The following is a 17,812-nucleotide window of genomic DNA, read 5'->3' as shown; positions in this document are numbered from 1 at the left end:
CCATAAATCTCAATATTCTCTTCTTCTTTTTTCGTTTTTTTTTCCCAATGATCTGCGTACAACACTAGAAAACCGAAATAAGTGGTAGGTGACTACTAGTTTCAAAAGGTTATTAAAAAAAATAAAGATTAATTATAAATAACTATCATGTGGTTTGGACCGATTTGCAGACCGGTATCTGTGGTATTTTTTTTCAAACACAATCCCATGGTAATAAAATTTTAGATGTTTTTTTTACTTTGCGAAATTTGGTTGATAACGATCTCAAAATGAAATTTTTTAAGAATTAAAGTTGTTTAGTATCATATTTACAATGTAATCATATTTTTAATTTTTCAAAATCATAATTTTTGGAGTTTTCTCTCTCTAAACATTATCTTTCTCTCTGTTAAAAAACAATACCTAAATGACCTCAAACCTAAAATGTTGAAGAATTAAAGTTGCTTAAAATATCATTTAACTCTTTAAAAATTTTCATTTCGATGTCGTTATCGACCAAATTCTGACAAAGTGAATTCAAATGCAAAATTTTGCAAACCACAGGTAGTTATTTATAATCAACCCAAAAAATAAGTATGGTTTCAAAAGGCTCAGGGAAATGTTTCACCCATTTTCTTTATATTTTTTCTAGGCTTAATACATCATTTTCCCCCGGGACTTGTTCAAAAGTTTGATTGACCCCTCTGAACTTTCAAAGTGTCTCGATAGCTCATCAACTTGCATAAAATATTTAGTTAGCCCCATGAATTTGCGTAAAATCTAATCAATTAATCACTCATTAAAAAAAAAAAGTAAACTGCATGTGGAAGATGTATTGCACACGCCTTAAAAAAAGTAAAACGACCAAGGTCGGAGTATGCGGTTCTAATATTAGAGAAGTTTTAAAGTTCAACAAGTAATAACTTTCTTTTTAATCTATTCTGTGAATTATGTAATAACATTTTAAGGCGCATGCAACACATTTCCGCATGCAGCTTATCTTTTTGCAAATGAGTGACTAATTGATTATATTTTAGCCAAGTTCAGGTGACTAACAGAACATTTTATGCAAGTTGAGGGGGCTACTGAGACAATTTGAAAGTTCAAGGACCAATCAATCTTTTTGGACAAGTTCAGGAGTCAAATGATGTATTAAGCCATTCTTTTATGTTAATTAACCTAAACTTTTTCATTCACTTATTTTACTAAGCAAACAAATACCGAAAAATATTTTACTGCATAATAATTTTAATGGAGCCTTAATTGAAAAAATAAATAAAGTAAAAGCGCATTTTTTTTTTTTGATAAAAGTAAAAGCGCATCTTTACCTATGAAAAAACTGAGAATTTGGAGGAGTAAATTATATACGTGATGTACAACATTTGCCCTATTATACAATTTGGTATACAATTTTCAATTTTGCACATAACACTGTACAACCTTTTGGTGACTCCCACTATGGCCATATTGTTTATTACTTAATTTCAGTAATAATTAATTCAGTTCAGTTCAATATTCAGTTTCAGCATTCAATTTCAGCATCCAGTTTTTTCAGCATTCAGTAATTATCATTATTTATTATAATTATAATTATTTATATATAATTTATTATTATAATTATTTATCTATAATTTGTCATTATTATTATTTATTTATAATTTATCATTATCAATAAATTAGATAAAAGTCAAGAAATGATAGTTTATTAAAATATACATCGTTTAATAAAAAAAAGACGCACATGTAATGTGTAGATGACAAGATTCATGAACGAGAAGACAGTTTGATGAATTATTTCTCAAATTTACTCAATTTATCAATGTTAGGGATAAAATTGCATCATTTTAGACGTTAGGGGTAAACTTACTCCTGACCCAAACGTTAGGAGTATTTTTTGCACCTTACCCAATAATTATTGTAATAAAATGTTAAGAGTTTGTATTCATATGAAAATTTGTATTTAATTTCATAGGCTTTAAATTGTATGTAAATTTGTGTTTGTATATAATTTGTATTTTTAATTTAAATTAGACTCATTTTTATTTAATTTCATAGGCTTTTATCGAGCCGAGCTTTTATTTGATATTCAATTTAGTTTTATCTTTAATAATATATTTATTTATTATTGATATTATTATTATTATTAGAACTATTATTTTTTTTTTGGGGGGGATGGGGAAGGCGTTTAAGCCTAGGGAATAGAAAAAAGATAAAAAGAGAGAAGAATAGTTATTCTAATGTACAACCATTCGAACTGAAGACCGGCCTTATCGGTCTTCAAGGAGAATGTTCTGGAGGCCTGCAGGAGGCGCACCACACTCGTGATGTCCCATGGCATATGAGCTTGCGAAATTTACCATCCAGTCAGCGGCTTGATTGCCTTCTCGGTACACATGGGTAAATTGTACCTCCCAATCTCTATCCTTTAGTCGTTTACATTCACCTATAAGCCAAACAAATGGATAATGAATTGTAATATGACTCTGCATAAATGATATGACTGATTTTTAGTACATCTCCACAATGATTCGTCGAAATCCCTTACCCCACGCCAATCGTAATCCACAATACAGACTCCATAACTTCGCCAGTAAAGCTGAACAGATCCCTAAGTTTACTAGGTATCCTCCTTGCCAATCTCCCATACATTCCCGAATTAGTGCACCCGCCGATGGGTTACCCTTACTCACACCATCTGTATTAATTTTTACCCAATCTGTTATAGGCGGATACCATCTAATCAACATCTCATGTTTCTGCTTCGGATTCCCCTGATTTAGTTTTCTTCCTACAGCTACGCTTTCCCGTGCTCGGTACAAAATGAACTCTGGCAATAACTCAGACGTCCCTCTTTCTTCAAACAAGCGGCTGTTCCGCGTCCTCCAAATCCACCATATTCCAATCGAAAAGATAACAGGCCACTCCATTCCATCCAACCTCATACGGCAAGAAATATTTTCATCAATCCAATCCGTGCGATTTAGTGAGAAGAAATGCATCCTTGCAGTCGTAGACGGTATGAGTTGTTTCCATTATTATTATTATTATAAGCTTATTAATGTCCAATATTATCATTAAAATTATTTTAAAATCTAATATCGTCATTATTGTTAAGTTCGGTAGTATTAAGTTAAATTCAGTAACATTCAGTTAAGTTCAGTAGCATGCAATTAAATTCAGTTAAGTTCAGTATTCAGTAGCATTCAGTTCAGTTCAGTTCAGTTTTTTTCAACGATAAAGAACAGAACCTAAATGTACAATCAGTAATCCGGGCAACACGAAGTCAACGCACCACGTCAGCAATTTTAACTTAGAGAGGTCAAATTACTGACAAATCACTTTGATTTCATGTTGACCGGTCATAATTTTCGTACATTTTAGTGAAGGGTCACTAAAAAATTATTTAGTTTTATATGTAAAATTGAAAGTTGTATACCAAATTATAAAAAAGATAAAAGTTATACGCCATGTATATAATTTATCCGAATATGGAAAGCATAGAAAGAATGAAGGTAGTTGAGGAGTGGACCCAAACAATTAGGATTGGAAAGTTAGGTTGACTCCTATGAAATAAAGTTACGTAAAACTTGAAATTCCAGGTAACATATGGTCTCTTCCATCAACTTTAAATAGATTCTTTTTCTTCCATTTATATAAATGCAAACCATCTTTCTTTTCCTTCTTCAAAATATATATTGGCTAATTTCAAGAATTATCACAGATACTATGGATTCTAGATACGAGTCTTCTGAGAATGCAAGGTATTTTATTAATTTCTCTTTCCATATACTCTTATTATAACACTGAACCCTCGACCGTTTAGTTTTAGAGATTCTGATATCATGTCATGGAACCGTTTTAACTAAAAGATCAAGTTTATAATTAAGGCCAAATTATATATTTTATATTAATCTCTAACGATGATAAAAATAGCTAAATGAATATTATTGGAAGTAGCAGGAACAAGTGTGCAGCATGCTACAGGCAATTCAACAAAATGGAGCATCTAGTGGAACACATGAGAATCTCTTATCACTCAGTTCATGAACCCATTTGTGGGGTCTGTAGAAAGCATTGTAGATCCTTTGAGTCCCTCAGGGAACATCTTATAGGTAATATATTTAATTACTTCTTCAAATAAATATAAATAAATATATATATATATATATATAGGGCTTACTACATCATTTGGTCCGTGAATTTGTCTAAAAAGCTAGATTAGCTCCGGAACTTTTAAAGTGTTTTGATAGCCCCTTTAACTTGCATAAAAATGTTCAGATTGCCCCTCAACTTAAGTAAAATATAATCAATAAATCATTCGGATGTAAAAAAGTAAGTTATATGTGAAAGATGCATTGCACGCACCTTAAAATGTTATTAGATAATTCAGAGAATGGATTAAAACATATTAAAAAAGAAATTCTTACTTGCTCAACTATAAAACTTTACAACTAATACACCAACCACTACAAGAAAATAACAAGTTTATCAAAAATTGCATACTTGAAAAATAAGTTAATACCTAAACTTCGATTTTGGCTAAAGAGATTCTTTCTCTTTAATTCTATTTTTTTTTAATATAATTCTGGAATTTTGGAAGTATGTCGTTGGAATGTTCTCTCTAATACTGACGACATAGCATTGACATGTATTGTCATTAAAATTTCCAACGACAAAAGTCATTGGTAAGTCGTTTGCATTTTATAGGTATATTTGTTTATAATGTTGGTTGAATGATTTTGTCGTAGGTATGTCATTGGTACTAACAATGACATATGTGTCGTTGGTAAATTGTCGTGGGCAAACTGTTATTTTCTTATAGTGGACCTTGATTGTTTTACTTTTCTAAGGTGCGTGCAACACACCTTCCGCGTGTAACTTATTTTTTTGCAACCGAGTTATTAATTGATTACATTTTTTACGCAAGTTGAGGGGGTTATCTAAACATTTTATACAAGTTGAGGGATCTATCAAGACAATTTGAAAATTCAGGGAAACAATTAAATTTTATATAGGCTTAATACCTTCCCAGCCTCCTCAAGTTGTCCCAATACTGCAATTGACCCTCGAACTTAGACTTGTGACAACTAACCCCCCAACTTGGTCAATCAGAACAAATAACTTATCAAGTTGCTTATTTGGAATAAACAACCCTTACACACCAAAAAACATTCAACACAATATTACATCAGAAATCAAAGATTTCTAAAATATCGCATCTAACTAATCTACTGTTACATTAACTAAAGAGCAAAAAAAAAATAATAAAACTCCCGAAATCACAATTATTAACCTATTTAAGGAGTTATTTGTTCCAAATAATCAAATTGAAGGGTTTAGTTGTTACAAGTCTAAATTCGGGGAATAATTACAGTATTGGGACAACTTGAGTAGGCTAGCAAAGTATTAAGCCTATATAATACTATGGAGTTTATTAATTAATGGTGAAGGTATGTACTAATTAATTATGCTCTTATATATTTATTACATGTGCAGGACCATTGCCTAAGCAAGAATGCAAAAACGTTTTCAATGTCCGAGGATGCAAGTTTTGCTTAACTATTCTTGATAGCTCTACTTCTCGCAAGTTTCATCAAGATAGATGTCAGCTATCAAATCCTAAAGCTGTAATGATCCATTAATTTACCTCTCAAATTTCAACTTGTCAAACATAATATTCGTAATTAAGTGAAATAATAAACTTTATACTATTGATAACTTGTGAAAAAATCCTTGAGCGGAGCACTTCTATATGAGGAGCCGTTGGGATCCGTCAGGGGACACTCCGATGTCAAAGTTAGTAATATTTCTGAGAATAAACTGTAAGCACAAAAGTAGGGAATCAGAATGTGTACCTTTGATCCCAGAACGCAGGGGTATTTATATAGGTTTATGTAACCTTCAACATTAATGAGGAGTAGGTGAAGAGTCGTACAGGGATGCAAGTGGGGCGGGGATTCCCCGTCCCCGTCGGTGACCCGCCCCGACGGGGACGGGGATGAGGATAATTTTATTCCCCGTGACGGGGATAGGGAATGGTATCCCTGCCCGTGGGGATCCCCGACCTCGCCCCGTTAATCCCGATGGGGAATCCCAGATGGGAATCCCCGATGGATCCATAATTATTCTCCATTATAATTAAAATTATACTTTAAATATTATAATTTATACTCCCTCCATTCCATTATATAAGTCATTCTAGGGTATTTCACATAAATTAAGAAATATATTGGTTAACTAAAAAAAATTATCTCTCATGTCACTATTGGGCAATAAGCATTGGAATATTAAAAAACACATGTACCAATACAAAAAATAATTCTCTTCCATGTCACTATTGGGCAATAAGCATTGGAATCCTAGAATGACTTATATTTAGGGAAAAAACTAATTTGCTAGAATGACATATATAATGGAATGGAGGGAGTAACATTTAACTTAAATTAAATAGACTTATTTTCAAATAAAAAATTAAATGGGATAAATAAAATACTCCCTCCATGTGTCGTTTTAGAATTTTCATACAAATTAAGAAACATAATTAATATGCACTTAAATTAATAAATTTACATGGATTAACTAAATAAAAATTCTCTCTCCTATAATGATTGGAGAAGAAACTTTGAAAGCTTAAAAAAAAAAAAATCAAGATAAAATTTAAATGCTTAGACCAAAAAACTATACTAGATTTTATTGAAAAATGAAAATGACACTTAAAAAAGAATAAAAAAATTTATCTAGAACGACACTTATTTGAGAATGGAGGGAGTATTAGCCAAGGACTAAATGGATATTTTTCCTAACCTAAACTAACGTCATAGTATTTCTGCCATTCTTTCGAACAAAACCTAGAATAAAAATGAGAAGAGAAAAGAAATATATACTGATTTTTTTTAAAATATAAATGGTGATTCCAGCGGGGATGGAATGCGGAATAGAGGAAAAGTGTTTTTAGGGGATGGGGATCCCGACGGGGACGGTGATTCCACGCGGGATGGGGGACAAATCTGTCCCCGTCTAACTCACGGGGATGGGGATCGGAAATGCATTCCCCGCCCCGCCCCGTTTGCATCCCTAGAGTCATGTCATTACTCATATTTAATTGCTATCAATTCTCCATTAATCCCAACATTTATCCTTGAATACCTCATATTTTGGGTATTCGAACAGTCAAGTCTTTATTCTCATTAATAGCTATTAATTGTCATTTAATTGTATTTATTCTCATTAATGGATGGTTATAAGTGCGCCTTTTGGTATTCTTAGAACCGTCGATGCGTATGTACGCTCTCCTTGAGAACAATGGAGGGTTTCCATCACTCGCTCTCATCGGGCGTATCTTGTTATGGCGTGTCTTCGTCATGATCCACGCTCCTTCATTTTTCTTCATTATTTGCATATTCACCTATGCATTAATTCTGTATTAATTATCATTAATTCCATATTAATCATGCATAAATCCTTTTTAGAAGGAATAATAATTTGCTATTATTTATATTAATTTTCTTTTATTTCTCGTTCTAGAATAATTTGGGTTGTTATCAACTGTACAGGGATACCGTTTAGGTGTGTGTGAGAACTTGAATAATGAAAATGGTTATGGAAGAAGTCCACAAGTAGTTGCTTTAGCTTGCAAAATGGTGGGAGGAGGCAGCGATGGCACTTTGGATCTTTGTGGAAGGGTTTGTTTGATTGATGAGAATGAAAATATTATTTTCCATACTTTTGTCAAACCACCCATTCCTGTTACTAATTATAGGTATGTACTTATCCCGGTAAATTATAGTATCTGAATTTTACTCTAGTTCACACTTTGGTATTTAGATTACATTTTGTCCCAAAAATTTACCTAAAGTAACGATTACCAGATAATTTAGTAAATTTTACCGGTGAATGACTGGTCAATGCAAGTTGATGAGTCAATGATATACCTGAATAGTACCCTAATTCACACTTTGATACCTAATTTTTTTTGTCCTAAAAATACAACTCAAGTGAAAGTGACTGAACAATTTAGCACATTTGACCGGTCAGTGACTAATCAACACGATTTTGACCATTTTGAATTAAAAATTAGGACCTATAATACACTCAATTAAGATAAAATTTTAATACTAACTTTTAATATATATAGAGAGCTAAAGGGTAGTATTGTATATGTTAATTGAGTGTATAATGAGTCTCAATTTCTAATTTAAAATGGTCAAACAAACGTTGACTGGTCAAATATACTAAATTATTGAGTTATATTTACTTGAGCTGTATTTTTTGGAGAAAATGAAATTTAGGTACCAAATTGTAAATTAGGGTAAAGTTTAGGTACCATTGGTGTAATTTACTCGTCAACCTCGTATTGATCGTTTATTGACTGGTAAAATGTACTAATTTGTCCTGTCAATGTTACAAAAATGGAGCAATTAGTACGTTTTACCCGACAATTTAGTACGTTTTACCAGATAATTTATTAATTTTACCGGTGAATGACCGGTCAATGCAAGTTTAATGAATAAATTACATCAACGGTACCTAAATTTTACTCTAATTCACATTTTGAAACATAGATTTTTTTGTCCTAAAAATATAGCTCAAGTGAAGGTGACTGGACAATTTAGCACATTTGACCGGTTAATGACCAATCAATGCGAGCTTGACCATTTTAAATTAAAAATTATGACCTACAATACACTCAATTAATATAAAATTACAATATTGCCCTTTAATATATATGTAGAGCTAAAGGGTAGTATTATATATGTTAATTGAGTGTATGATGGGTCTCAATTTTTTATTTAAAATGGTCAAACTCACGTTGACTGGTCAAATATACTAAAGTATCGAGTTATCTTTACTTGAGGTGTATTTTTTGGACAAAATGAAATTTAGTTACCAAAGTGTGAATTAAGGTAAAGTTTAGATACCATTAGTATAATTTACTCGTCAAACTTGCATTGATCGGTTATTGACTAGTAAAACGTACTAAATTGTCCGGTCATCATTAGTTTAGGTATATTTTTTGGACAAAATGAAATCTAGATACAAAATGTGAACTAGGATAAAATTTAGGTACCATTGATGTAATTTACCCGTATTTATCCACCTTGAATTTGTTATATGTTTTACTAAATTTTTGCGATTAATAATTTGTTAGGTATGAAAGCACAGGGATTAGACCTGAATACTTAAGGGATGCAATGCCATTGAGACAGGTTCAATCAAAGATTCAAAGTTTCTTGTGTAATGGGGAAGCTATGTGGAAACTTCGACCTAAAGGAGGTCGGGGAAGAATCGTCGCGGGTCACGGTTTGGATCATGATCTTGATCGTTTGCAACTTGAATATCCTTTGCTCATGATCAGGTAATTTAGGGTCTTTTTGGTTTACCTACTATTTGCTGTTACAGTTTGTTGTTTGCTGTCGGAAAGATAATGTTAAACCTGATGATCTAGTAAGTAGCTTGACCAAATTGACTAACTTGGTCTAGTTGTCTTCGAAATCTATCAAGCTCGGTTAAGTTCTTCTCTAACTCGACCGTGTTGTTGATGTAATCAATCTCATACATAGCTTTAGCTCTGTCAAAAATAATATATAAAGAATGGATAAGGTGTAAAAATACTCCTTACGTAAACTAATTTTATCTCTAACATCTAAAATTGTGTAATTTCATCCTTAATGTTGGCAGCCAAGAGCAATTTTACTTTTAACGTTGATAAGTTTGATCAATTTTTGAGAAAATAATTCATCAAACTACCTTCTAGGTCATTAATCTTTTCATTTACACTTAACATGTGCGTCATTTTATCACTAACTAGTAACAGATCATAAACATACGATTAGACGTGAAAAAAAATATGTTGTATTTTGTACGAGTTAGACAAAAAAATTCAAATATTTTGCTAGATTTAAAAATATTAATCTCCAATTCTATTACTAAATCACAAAAAATATATATAAAAAAATTTAGAACCATCTCATATGTAATTGGTGCAGAATAAGGAACAAACTATCTGAGTTTTATAATAATGTCTGAAATTGATCCAAATTGCAACATTAGGGGTAAAATTGCTCTTGATTGTCAATGTTATGGGTAAAATTGCACGATTTTAGATGTTAAGAGTAAATTTGCTCGTGGTTATAAACGTTAATGGTATTTTTGCACTATATCCGTGTAAAGAATTATTATTGAACTCTTCAACTCTATGAGCTTAAACTTGTTTAATTTTTTAAATTAAGTGGTAGAGAATTTAAATACTAGAAATTTTATTTGTGGTGTATGTCATAACTTACTTTGAGACCAAATTAATGCGCTATATATAATACAGGGATACTGCAAAATATCCTCCGTTGATGAAGACAAGCAAGCTCAGTAACTCGCTTAAGTACCTAACTCAGGCCTATTTAGGGTACGTAATTTCAAATGGTTTCACGTTTTTACAGATCTGTATGTGTATTTTTTTGTTACGTACAAACCAAATCCCATGGTTTGCAAAATTTTCATTTTTTTTTGTACTTTTCCGAATTTGGGCGATAATTACCTCAAAATGAAAATTTTCCAAGAATTAAATAATATTTTAAAAAATTTTAATGCTTCAACCTTTTAGGTTTGAGGTCATTTAGGTGGGTTTTTTTATGAAGAGAAAGTTAATGTTTAGAGAGAGAAAACTCCAAAAATAATGATTTTGAAAAATAAAAAATGTTGTTCGAGTACTCCCTTCATTCCTTTATATAAGTCATTGTGTGTTTCACACTAATTAAAATTTACAATTAGTACTGAGTCAAATTAATAAATTTACATTGTTTAACTAAAAAAATCTCTCGTTGTGTCATGGTTGGGGAATATGCATTGGAATGTTAAAAAACACATAGACCAAGATAAAAAATTTAACGCTTGGACCGAAAAATTAAACTAAAAGTTTTTAGTAGGGGTGACAATGGGGCGGGGGAAAACCGAAAACTATGGGGATCCAAACTGATGGGTCCGGGGAAAAACCAAAATTTTTGGATGCGGGACTGGGGGCGGAGGAAATTTTACCCGTGGGCAACCGTGCGGGCGAGTGTGGGTGCCAAAAAATCCACGAATATTTTTTTTGGGATTCCTCGAAACCACATTTGAAAATATTAGGGGCGGAATGGGGATACAAAACAGCCCCTGCCCCGCCGGGTTTCCACCCCTAGTTCTTAGGAATGCTAGAATGACTTATATTTGGGAAAAAAATATACTAATTTGCTAGAATGAGTTATATAAAGGAATAGAGAGTACTAAACAACTTTAATTCTTCAAAATTTTCATTTTGAAGTCGTTATCAGCCAAATTTAGCAAAATCAATACAAAAATGAAAATCTTATAACAAAAAACCACCGATACTGATCTGCAAAAACGTAAAATCAGAGAACATTTATTTGAAATTAGCACTAATTTTAATATATATTATTTTTTAGTATAATACATGAATTACTTTAAAAGAAGTAATAACTTGAAAAGGGTAAATGCAGTTACGATATTCAAACAGGAATTCAAGACCCTTACGAGGATTGTGTAGCAGCAATGAGGCTTTACATGAGAATGAGAAATAAAAAACATTCAGCACAAGATTACCCTCTTTCTTCTGATCCACAAAACAGAAATAACTTTGCTTCATGGAGGCAAACTGAACTTGAAAGGATGAGCCCAGATGATATGCTTGCAATTTCTAGGTCTGATTATTATTGTTGGTGCTTGGACTCTTAACGGTGGCAGAAGTACACACGACTCGATTACATGGCACGAAATCAACACGCTATTTTAATGTTTGGGTTTAGCTTAGTAGGTAATGTGTCATTTTTGGGTTGACATGAAACTGAGATGCAAATTTTTGGATTGGGTTGGGGTTAGGGTTGATATGTTAACTCGAAAACGACACGAATATTTAAAATTATTGTTATATTCTCTCATGTTTTTATGTCACTTTATGAATAAAGATAATAAAAGTATAATTATTACTTACAAATATGAGTCAAACCTATTGAATTGTTATAAACACATTATATGACACCCTAACATGATATTAGTGGACTTTTCTATGGTTAATGTTAACATACTAATCAAAAGATGACATAAAGTATTTAAGAATAGTAGAATATCTTCTTATATTATTGCTGGTACTTGGACTCTTAACGCTTTCAATTCCACCAATAGTACTGTTTGACAAATAGTTGTTAGTTGATTAAATTAGTTATCAGAGCATCTCCAATGAGGGTTGCTTAAAATGGTGCTTGATGAGGTGGAGGGTGCTTGGAAGACTACCTTACATTGGAGTAACCAGAGTTGCTTTGTTTTTTTATGGGAATGTCGGCAATTTTTGACATCTCTTTGGCACCCTTACTGTTTTTTTAATATAAAAAAATAATGTATTTGCTTAGTATTGGTGCAATTTTATGACGATATTTATGATTAAATAAATTATACATAAAATAATGATTTATGGGATCATAGTGACAACTTTTGGAGTTGTTTGGCATTAAAGCATTTTTTTTTAAATCGCCAAAAGTGAAGCAGATGGTAGAGAAAATAAAATATTATATTTTTAGATTATGTGTTAAGTTTTGACAATTTTTGAAGTTGCTTGCGTTGAAGATTATCTTAGGTGATTATCTATTTAGTTAGCTGACTAGCTGATTGTGTAAATTTGTTTGGTAAAACTTAGCTGATTGCTAATAGTTATTAGTGTAAAATGACAAATAAGTTCATTGATATTTTATGACTATATTTTATTTGGAGTTAAAGGGAAGTAATTACGGGTAGAAATGTAATTCAATGGAGCAATAAGCTAATTGAAAAAACTCCTAAAACCAACATTTTCAAAATTAGCTTTTTAGACCCAATAAACTCTTTCAAATCTCTTTCACCAAACTGCTGATATCTTCAATATTGAATACAATCTGTGAGCTCCTTTTCGATTACCTGAAAATCACAACTAACAGTCAGGAAGGGACCAGAATCCAGCGTTCTTTTTTCGATGCTTAAGTCATAAGTGTTCTTGAGAAATAAGAAGCAACTTGAAAGCAGTTATGAAGTGTGTAAAAGTGAGTGTATGTGACACACGATTACCAAATCTATTTATAAACAAATACATACCTAAAGTGTAATGACTTTTACACGTGTTGACTCTTGATTGGTTCGATTAATCACTCCTCCATGTCTAGACTATTGGTTGGCTCCAAACCTTAATCCCATTATGCTACTATATTTTTTTGGCATAATCTTGGGATTAGGAGCGTGGTATTGGAATCCGAAACTCCCATTGGTCCACGTGTCGAACTGAATTCATTCTCATTGAAGCTTTCTAATTTAATCATTCTCTTATGATGGGTTTTTGGTTCAGGCCCATTCATTCGCCTTTACTGAACCTTTATTCCAGATGCATTTTATTAGAGGTTTAACTAGACAAAATATCTAAAGTGACTGAAACCTCTAATTTTACTTTAAAAAGTTCTTTACCAAACTGGGTCATTATCTTCTTTCATAGCCTATTATTACCCTTGAATAGATATATGCATGGCTTAGATTTTTGGTCTTCGCATACTATAAGATTAACATAATTCTTTTATTAATTTTATTAATTCACAAAACATCGCATATAATATATACTAGCTTCCCTAGAAACCATATGAGAGAATGCACTCCTAATAGTATTCTAGGTCTTGTTAACATCGGGGAACACACCCGACGCCTTGTTATAGAGGTTTCATTCAAGGTCTCGAAAAGCAATAGTGACTAAAAAAATTCCTTTTGTAACAAATTATTTATTAAAAAAAAACTGTCCCTAATCAATCGAAACCTAGTCTGTGCAAGACGATTGGTAAAAATAGTTGTCCCAAATTTAATATATATATATATATATATATATGGAACTCATAATAAGAAAATAAACTAGTATGTCACGTTAATGAACACACCCTGGTTAGTAGTAATGATAGAGGATAACTGCCTCAGACCAGAGCAGTTCAAGTATTTTAGAGGCTCTAGATTTAGCTTTCATACGCTCTCCTTTTTATAAATATAAAATTTAATTAATTTTTTACTAGGTCAAAAAGAACCAAATTTTTTTGAGTAAAGGCTGACATCAGGGCAGTGTGGCATCCGACATCCCAACTAGGTTGGCACCCCGGATAACCAAATGAACCCAGTGCCAATATTATTAAAAGAAGATGAAATAATAGGGTTACAAAGTGAAGAAGAAATAATGAAAGAATCGTGAGAATCGGAAAATAGTCTGACCCCATGCGTTACACATAAAAGCATCTAAACAGAAATCAGGGACGGAACTCCACCATGTTAACGAAGTCACCGTCCTGCCATAATTCGAGAGAATATTTGCCACCTGATTTCCCTCTCTGTAAATATGGGAGACTACAAATGACATAGAGTTCAGATAGCCCAAGCACTGTATCCAATCCTAACGAACTGTCCAAGGTACGGCTGTAGAACGAGAGCGGAGCAGCTGGACCACGTAGGTGGAGTCACTCTCAAGCCATAAACGTGTCCAGCCATTTTCAAATGCGGTCTGGATTGCGAAGATGGCTGCTTGCAATTCAGCCACAAAGGAAAAACTCGCAGGGATAGGAAAAGCAAACGCGTTCACAAATTCCCCTTTACAGTTCCTAAAAATTCCTCCACATTCGGCTTCACTAGGGCTTCCAGTGACTGATGCATCGGTATTAGCCTTCCACCAGGCGACAGGAGGTAGCTACCATCGGACAGGAATGATACGGGGGGCACGGGACAAGCGTCTCGCAATTCCTAAGTCATCAAGTAAACGGCATTCAACGGAGGAATTCCACACAGTGCCAATACCAAACTGAGTTGCGTCCTTTACCGCAAGCCAAACTCGACGAAGCGCAGCGGAGAAACAGGGTCGAATTCCATTAAAAAATGCATCATTTCTGATCATCCAAACGATCCAGAATGTATTCACGATGGCTGCCGCCCACAGCGTGCGTACCTGTGGGCTGAACCGCTGATCTGCAGCCGGCTGAACCAGACTTTGTATCTAGTCTAACACGACGGCTCTACCAAAGAAAGATCCAACCCCTACCCAGAGCTGCTTTGTGAAAGAGCACTGCAAAAATAGGTGATCAGAAGATTCAGCCTCCCTACTGCAAAGACAACATCGCGAAGCAAGATGGAAGCCCTTGCGCTGAATTCTTTCCTGAGTAGGTAAACACCCAAGGAAAGCCCTCCAACAAACGAAAGAGTGTGATGGAAGAACATAGCTAGTCCAAACGAAGCGACACCAGGCAGGTGCCGCCGGAGCCTGGAAGTGCCAGCAGTAGAACTGTTTAACGGTAAAGTTTCCGCTTGACGACGGCTTCCAGACACAGAGATCATGCTCATCTTTCCCCCGACTTGCTGCTTTAATTCGACAGATCACATCCTCTGGCAAATCCGGGAGATTGCGCCAAGTATCTCCATCCATGTAATCTTCAACCGTAGCATCGCTGTTAAGCAAAACTGTGTTTGGCAAAGAGTCGCTCAACGGCGGAGAGATCCATCTACCAAACCAGAAGTTAAGATTTGAACGCTGGCCAATCCACCAAAAATAGTGTTGTCTTAATAGGTTGTACACCTGTCTGACCGATCCCCATATCGTTGAGTTTATGATCCAACGCCTTGGCCTACCATGCGAGTCAATGAAGCGCGATCTTAACAGACAGTAGCATAGAGAGTTCCCCTGAATCAGCCCCCAAACGGTTTTCCCAAGAAGTGCCGTGTTTAGGATTTCCAAATTTTTTATTCCAAGCCCTCCCTCCTTAAACGGGAGGCAACATAGATGCCAGGGCACCGTTACCAGCTTTCGGCTGTCAATGGAGCCAGTCCAAACAAAGTTTCTCATGCAACGCTGGATGCGTCTAAGAAGCGACCTTGGCCATTTATAGAGGATAAATGAGTGGATAAAGGCACCAGTAATTACAGAATTGATTAAAGCAAGCCTTCCTGTCATGGATAGGCAGCTTCCCTTCCATCTTGCAAAATTGGCAAGCAGCTTATCCATCATCCCATGCATAAAGCGAGCCCTCGGACTTCCCCAGAACAGAGGAATGCCTAAGTATCTGAAGGGGATTTCTCCAATTCCAATCCCAATTCCATCCGCCAACATGGAGGAGCGGCGGGCAGTGACTGTAGACCCGAAGAAGATCTCCGATTTTTGCTAGTTTATCTGCTGCCCTGAGATCGAGCTATATAGGGCGAAGGCATCCCGAATTATTCGAATATTAGATACTGAGGCCGCTACAAATAATAGGACATCATCTGCATATAAAAAATGTGTAGGAAACACATTTTCACGGGTGTAAAGCATCGGCCTTAGCAAACCAATATCAACAAGGTGGAGAAGCCACCGGCTTAGGAAATCCTCAGCAATGCAAAATAGGATCGGTGACAAGGGGTCTCCTTGACGGACACCTCTCGAGCACTTGAGATAGGAATTATTAGGAGTACCCGTCAAGATGGAGATTCGGGCAGATGTAAGGAGATTGTGGATCCAATTCCGAAATTGAAGAGAGAAGCCAAAAGCATTCATAACCGTTAATAGGAAATCCCATTCAAGAGTGTCAAAAGCTTTCCGAATGTCTATTTTCATGGCCATATTACCTCCGAAACATTTCTTTTTTAACATATCCGTGCCTTCAGATGCCATTGCTATACACTGGTGAATATTCCGACCCGGGATGAATCCGAATTGATTAGCTGAAACAATCCGAGCAGCAATTAGACTCAGCCGATCCCCCAAAATCTTGGCAATAATTTTGTAACAAAAGTTACTCATAGCGATTGGCCGGAATTGGTCGATAGAAACCGCTCCCTCAACCTTTGGAATTAGTGCCATGTTACTAGAGTTGGTCCCAGGGAGCATAACTCCAGAGGTGAAAAAGCCTTTAACCATGCTCCAAACATCCATCCCGACGATACCCCCAAAATCTTTGAAAAAAACAGCCCGTAAAACCATCCGGACCAGGTGCGCTGTTCTTATCCATGGAGAAAACCGCAGCCCTCACCTCAGATATATCCGGAATGACAGTGAGACGTTCATTATCCTCAACAGTAACTGTTCTAGGAATTAACTGAAAAATTGGATCAAAATTGCGGGGAGCAGTTTCCTCACTCTTAAACAGATTATCATAGAAATCCGATATATGAGAATTGATGGCGTCACTATCAATGACCAACTCTCCGTTTATCTGCAGAGCCGTGATACCAGTTTTAGCCTTCCGCGTAGAAGCGATCCGATGAAAGAATGTAGTGTTTCGGTCCCCCTCACCAAGCCACTTTACACGACTTTTCTCACGAAAGTAAATCTCTTTCCTGTGCAGCTCAGCGTCTAGCCTAACATGTGCTGTGATTTCTTGCTGGTGTAAGGAGGGCGTTAGCCCATGTTCTAAAATTTCAGCCTGAACCTGTGTCAGAAAAGCCTCAGCCGATTGAATATTATCATCCAGCAAACCGAAAACCTCTCGATTCCATTTGCGCAGGATAGAACGCAACAATCTGAGTTTGTAGCTAAGAAGCTGCATAGGGGGAAGACGGGGGTGTGTTCCATGCCAAAATTGAGCTACAACCTCATGGAGACCAGGATGAGTTGTCCACATTTCCTGAAATCTGAACCTAACCATACGGGAAGGAGCCCTCAGACTACGAAAGAGCAACGGGCAATGATCAGAGTGATGTCGCGTGAGCACTGTGGTATTGAACGTGTCACATGTATCAATAAAGGCTGGTGAGACAAGTGCTCTATCTAATCGGCTCTCAACCCTTGCAGGTCCTGTTCTGTCGTTGCACCAAGTGTACCGTTGACCATTTA

The 17,812-nt window shown here is 34.9% G+C and overlaps 1 protein-coding gene across 1 annotated transcript; it reads left to right on the top strand.

Annotated features, from left to right (window-relative positions):
• Positions 1-3,705: 3,705 nt before the first annotated feature.
• On the top strand, positions 3,706-11,811 carry LOC136209975 (uncharacterized). Its single transcript, XM_066001615.1, has 7 exons — positions 3,706-3,740; positions 3,940-4,091; positions 5,476-5,606; positions 7,533-7,738; positions 9,128-9,334; positions 10,298-10,378; positions 11,469-11,811. Exons 1-7 carry the CDS (start codon positions 3,706-3,708, stop codon positions 11,701-11,703), a joined length of 1,047 nt encoding a protein of 348 aa, XP_065857687.1. The 3' UTR covers positions 11,704-11,811.
• Positions 11,812-17,812: the final 6,001 nt, after the last annotated feature.

This window comes from Euphorbia lathyris, chromosome 10, assembly GCF_963576675.1.
Source record: "Euphorbia lathyris chromosome 10, ddEupLath1.1, whole genome shotgun sequence".
NCBI lineage: Eukaryota > Viridiplantae > Streptophyta > Magnoliopsida > Malpighiales > Euphorbiaceae > Euphorbia > Euphorbia lathyris.
This window is presented reverse-complemented; position numbering and strand designations above follow the sequence as displayed.

What these genes read in the sequence shown, in the direction of transcription:
- LOC136209975 (XM_066001615.1), top strand. Translation starts at nt 3,706, where the DNA reads ATGGATTCTAGATACGAGTCTTCTGAGAATGCAAG. An exon ending in GAGTCTTCTGAGAATGCAAG is followed by an intron (nt 3,741 to 3,939) that starts GTATTTTATTAA and finishes TGGAAGTAGCAG; the next exon opens with GAACAAGTGTGCAGCATGCT. An exon ending in CCTCAGGGAACATCTTATAG is followed by an intron (nt 4,092 to 5,475) that starts GTAATATATTTA and finishes TTACATGTGCAG; the next exon opens with GACCATTGCCTAAGCAAGAA.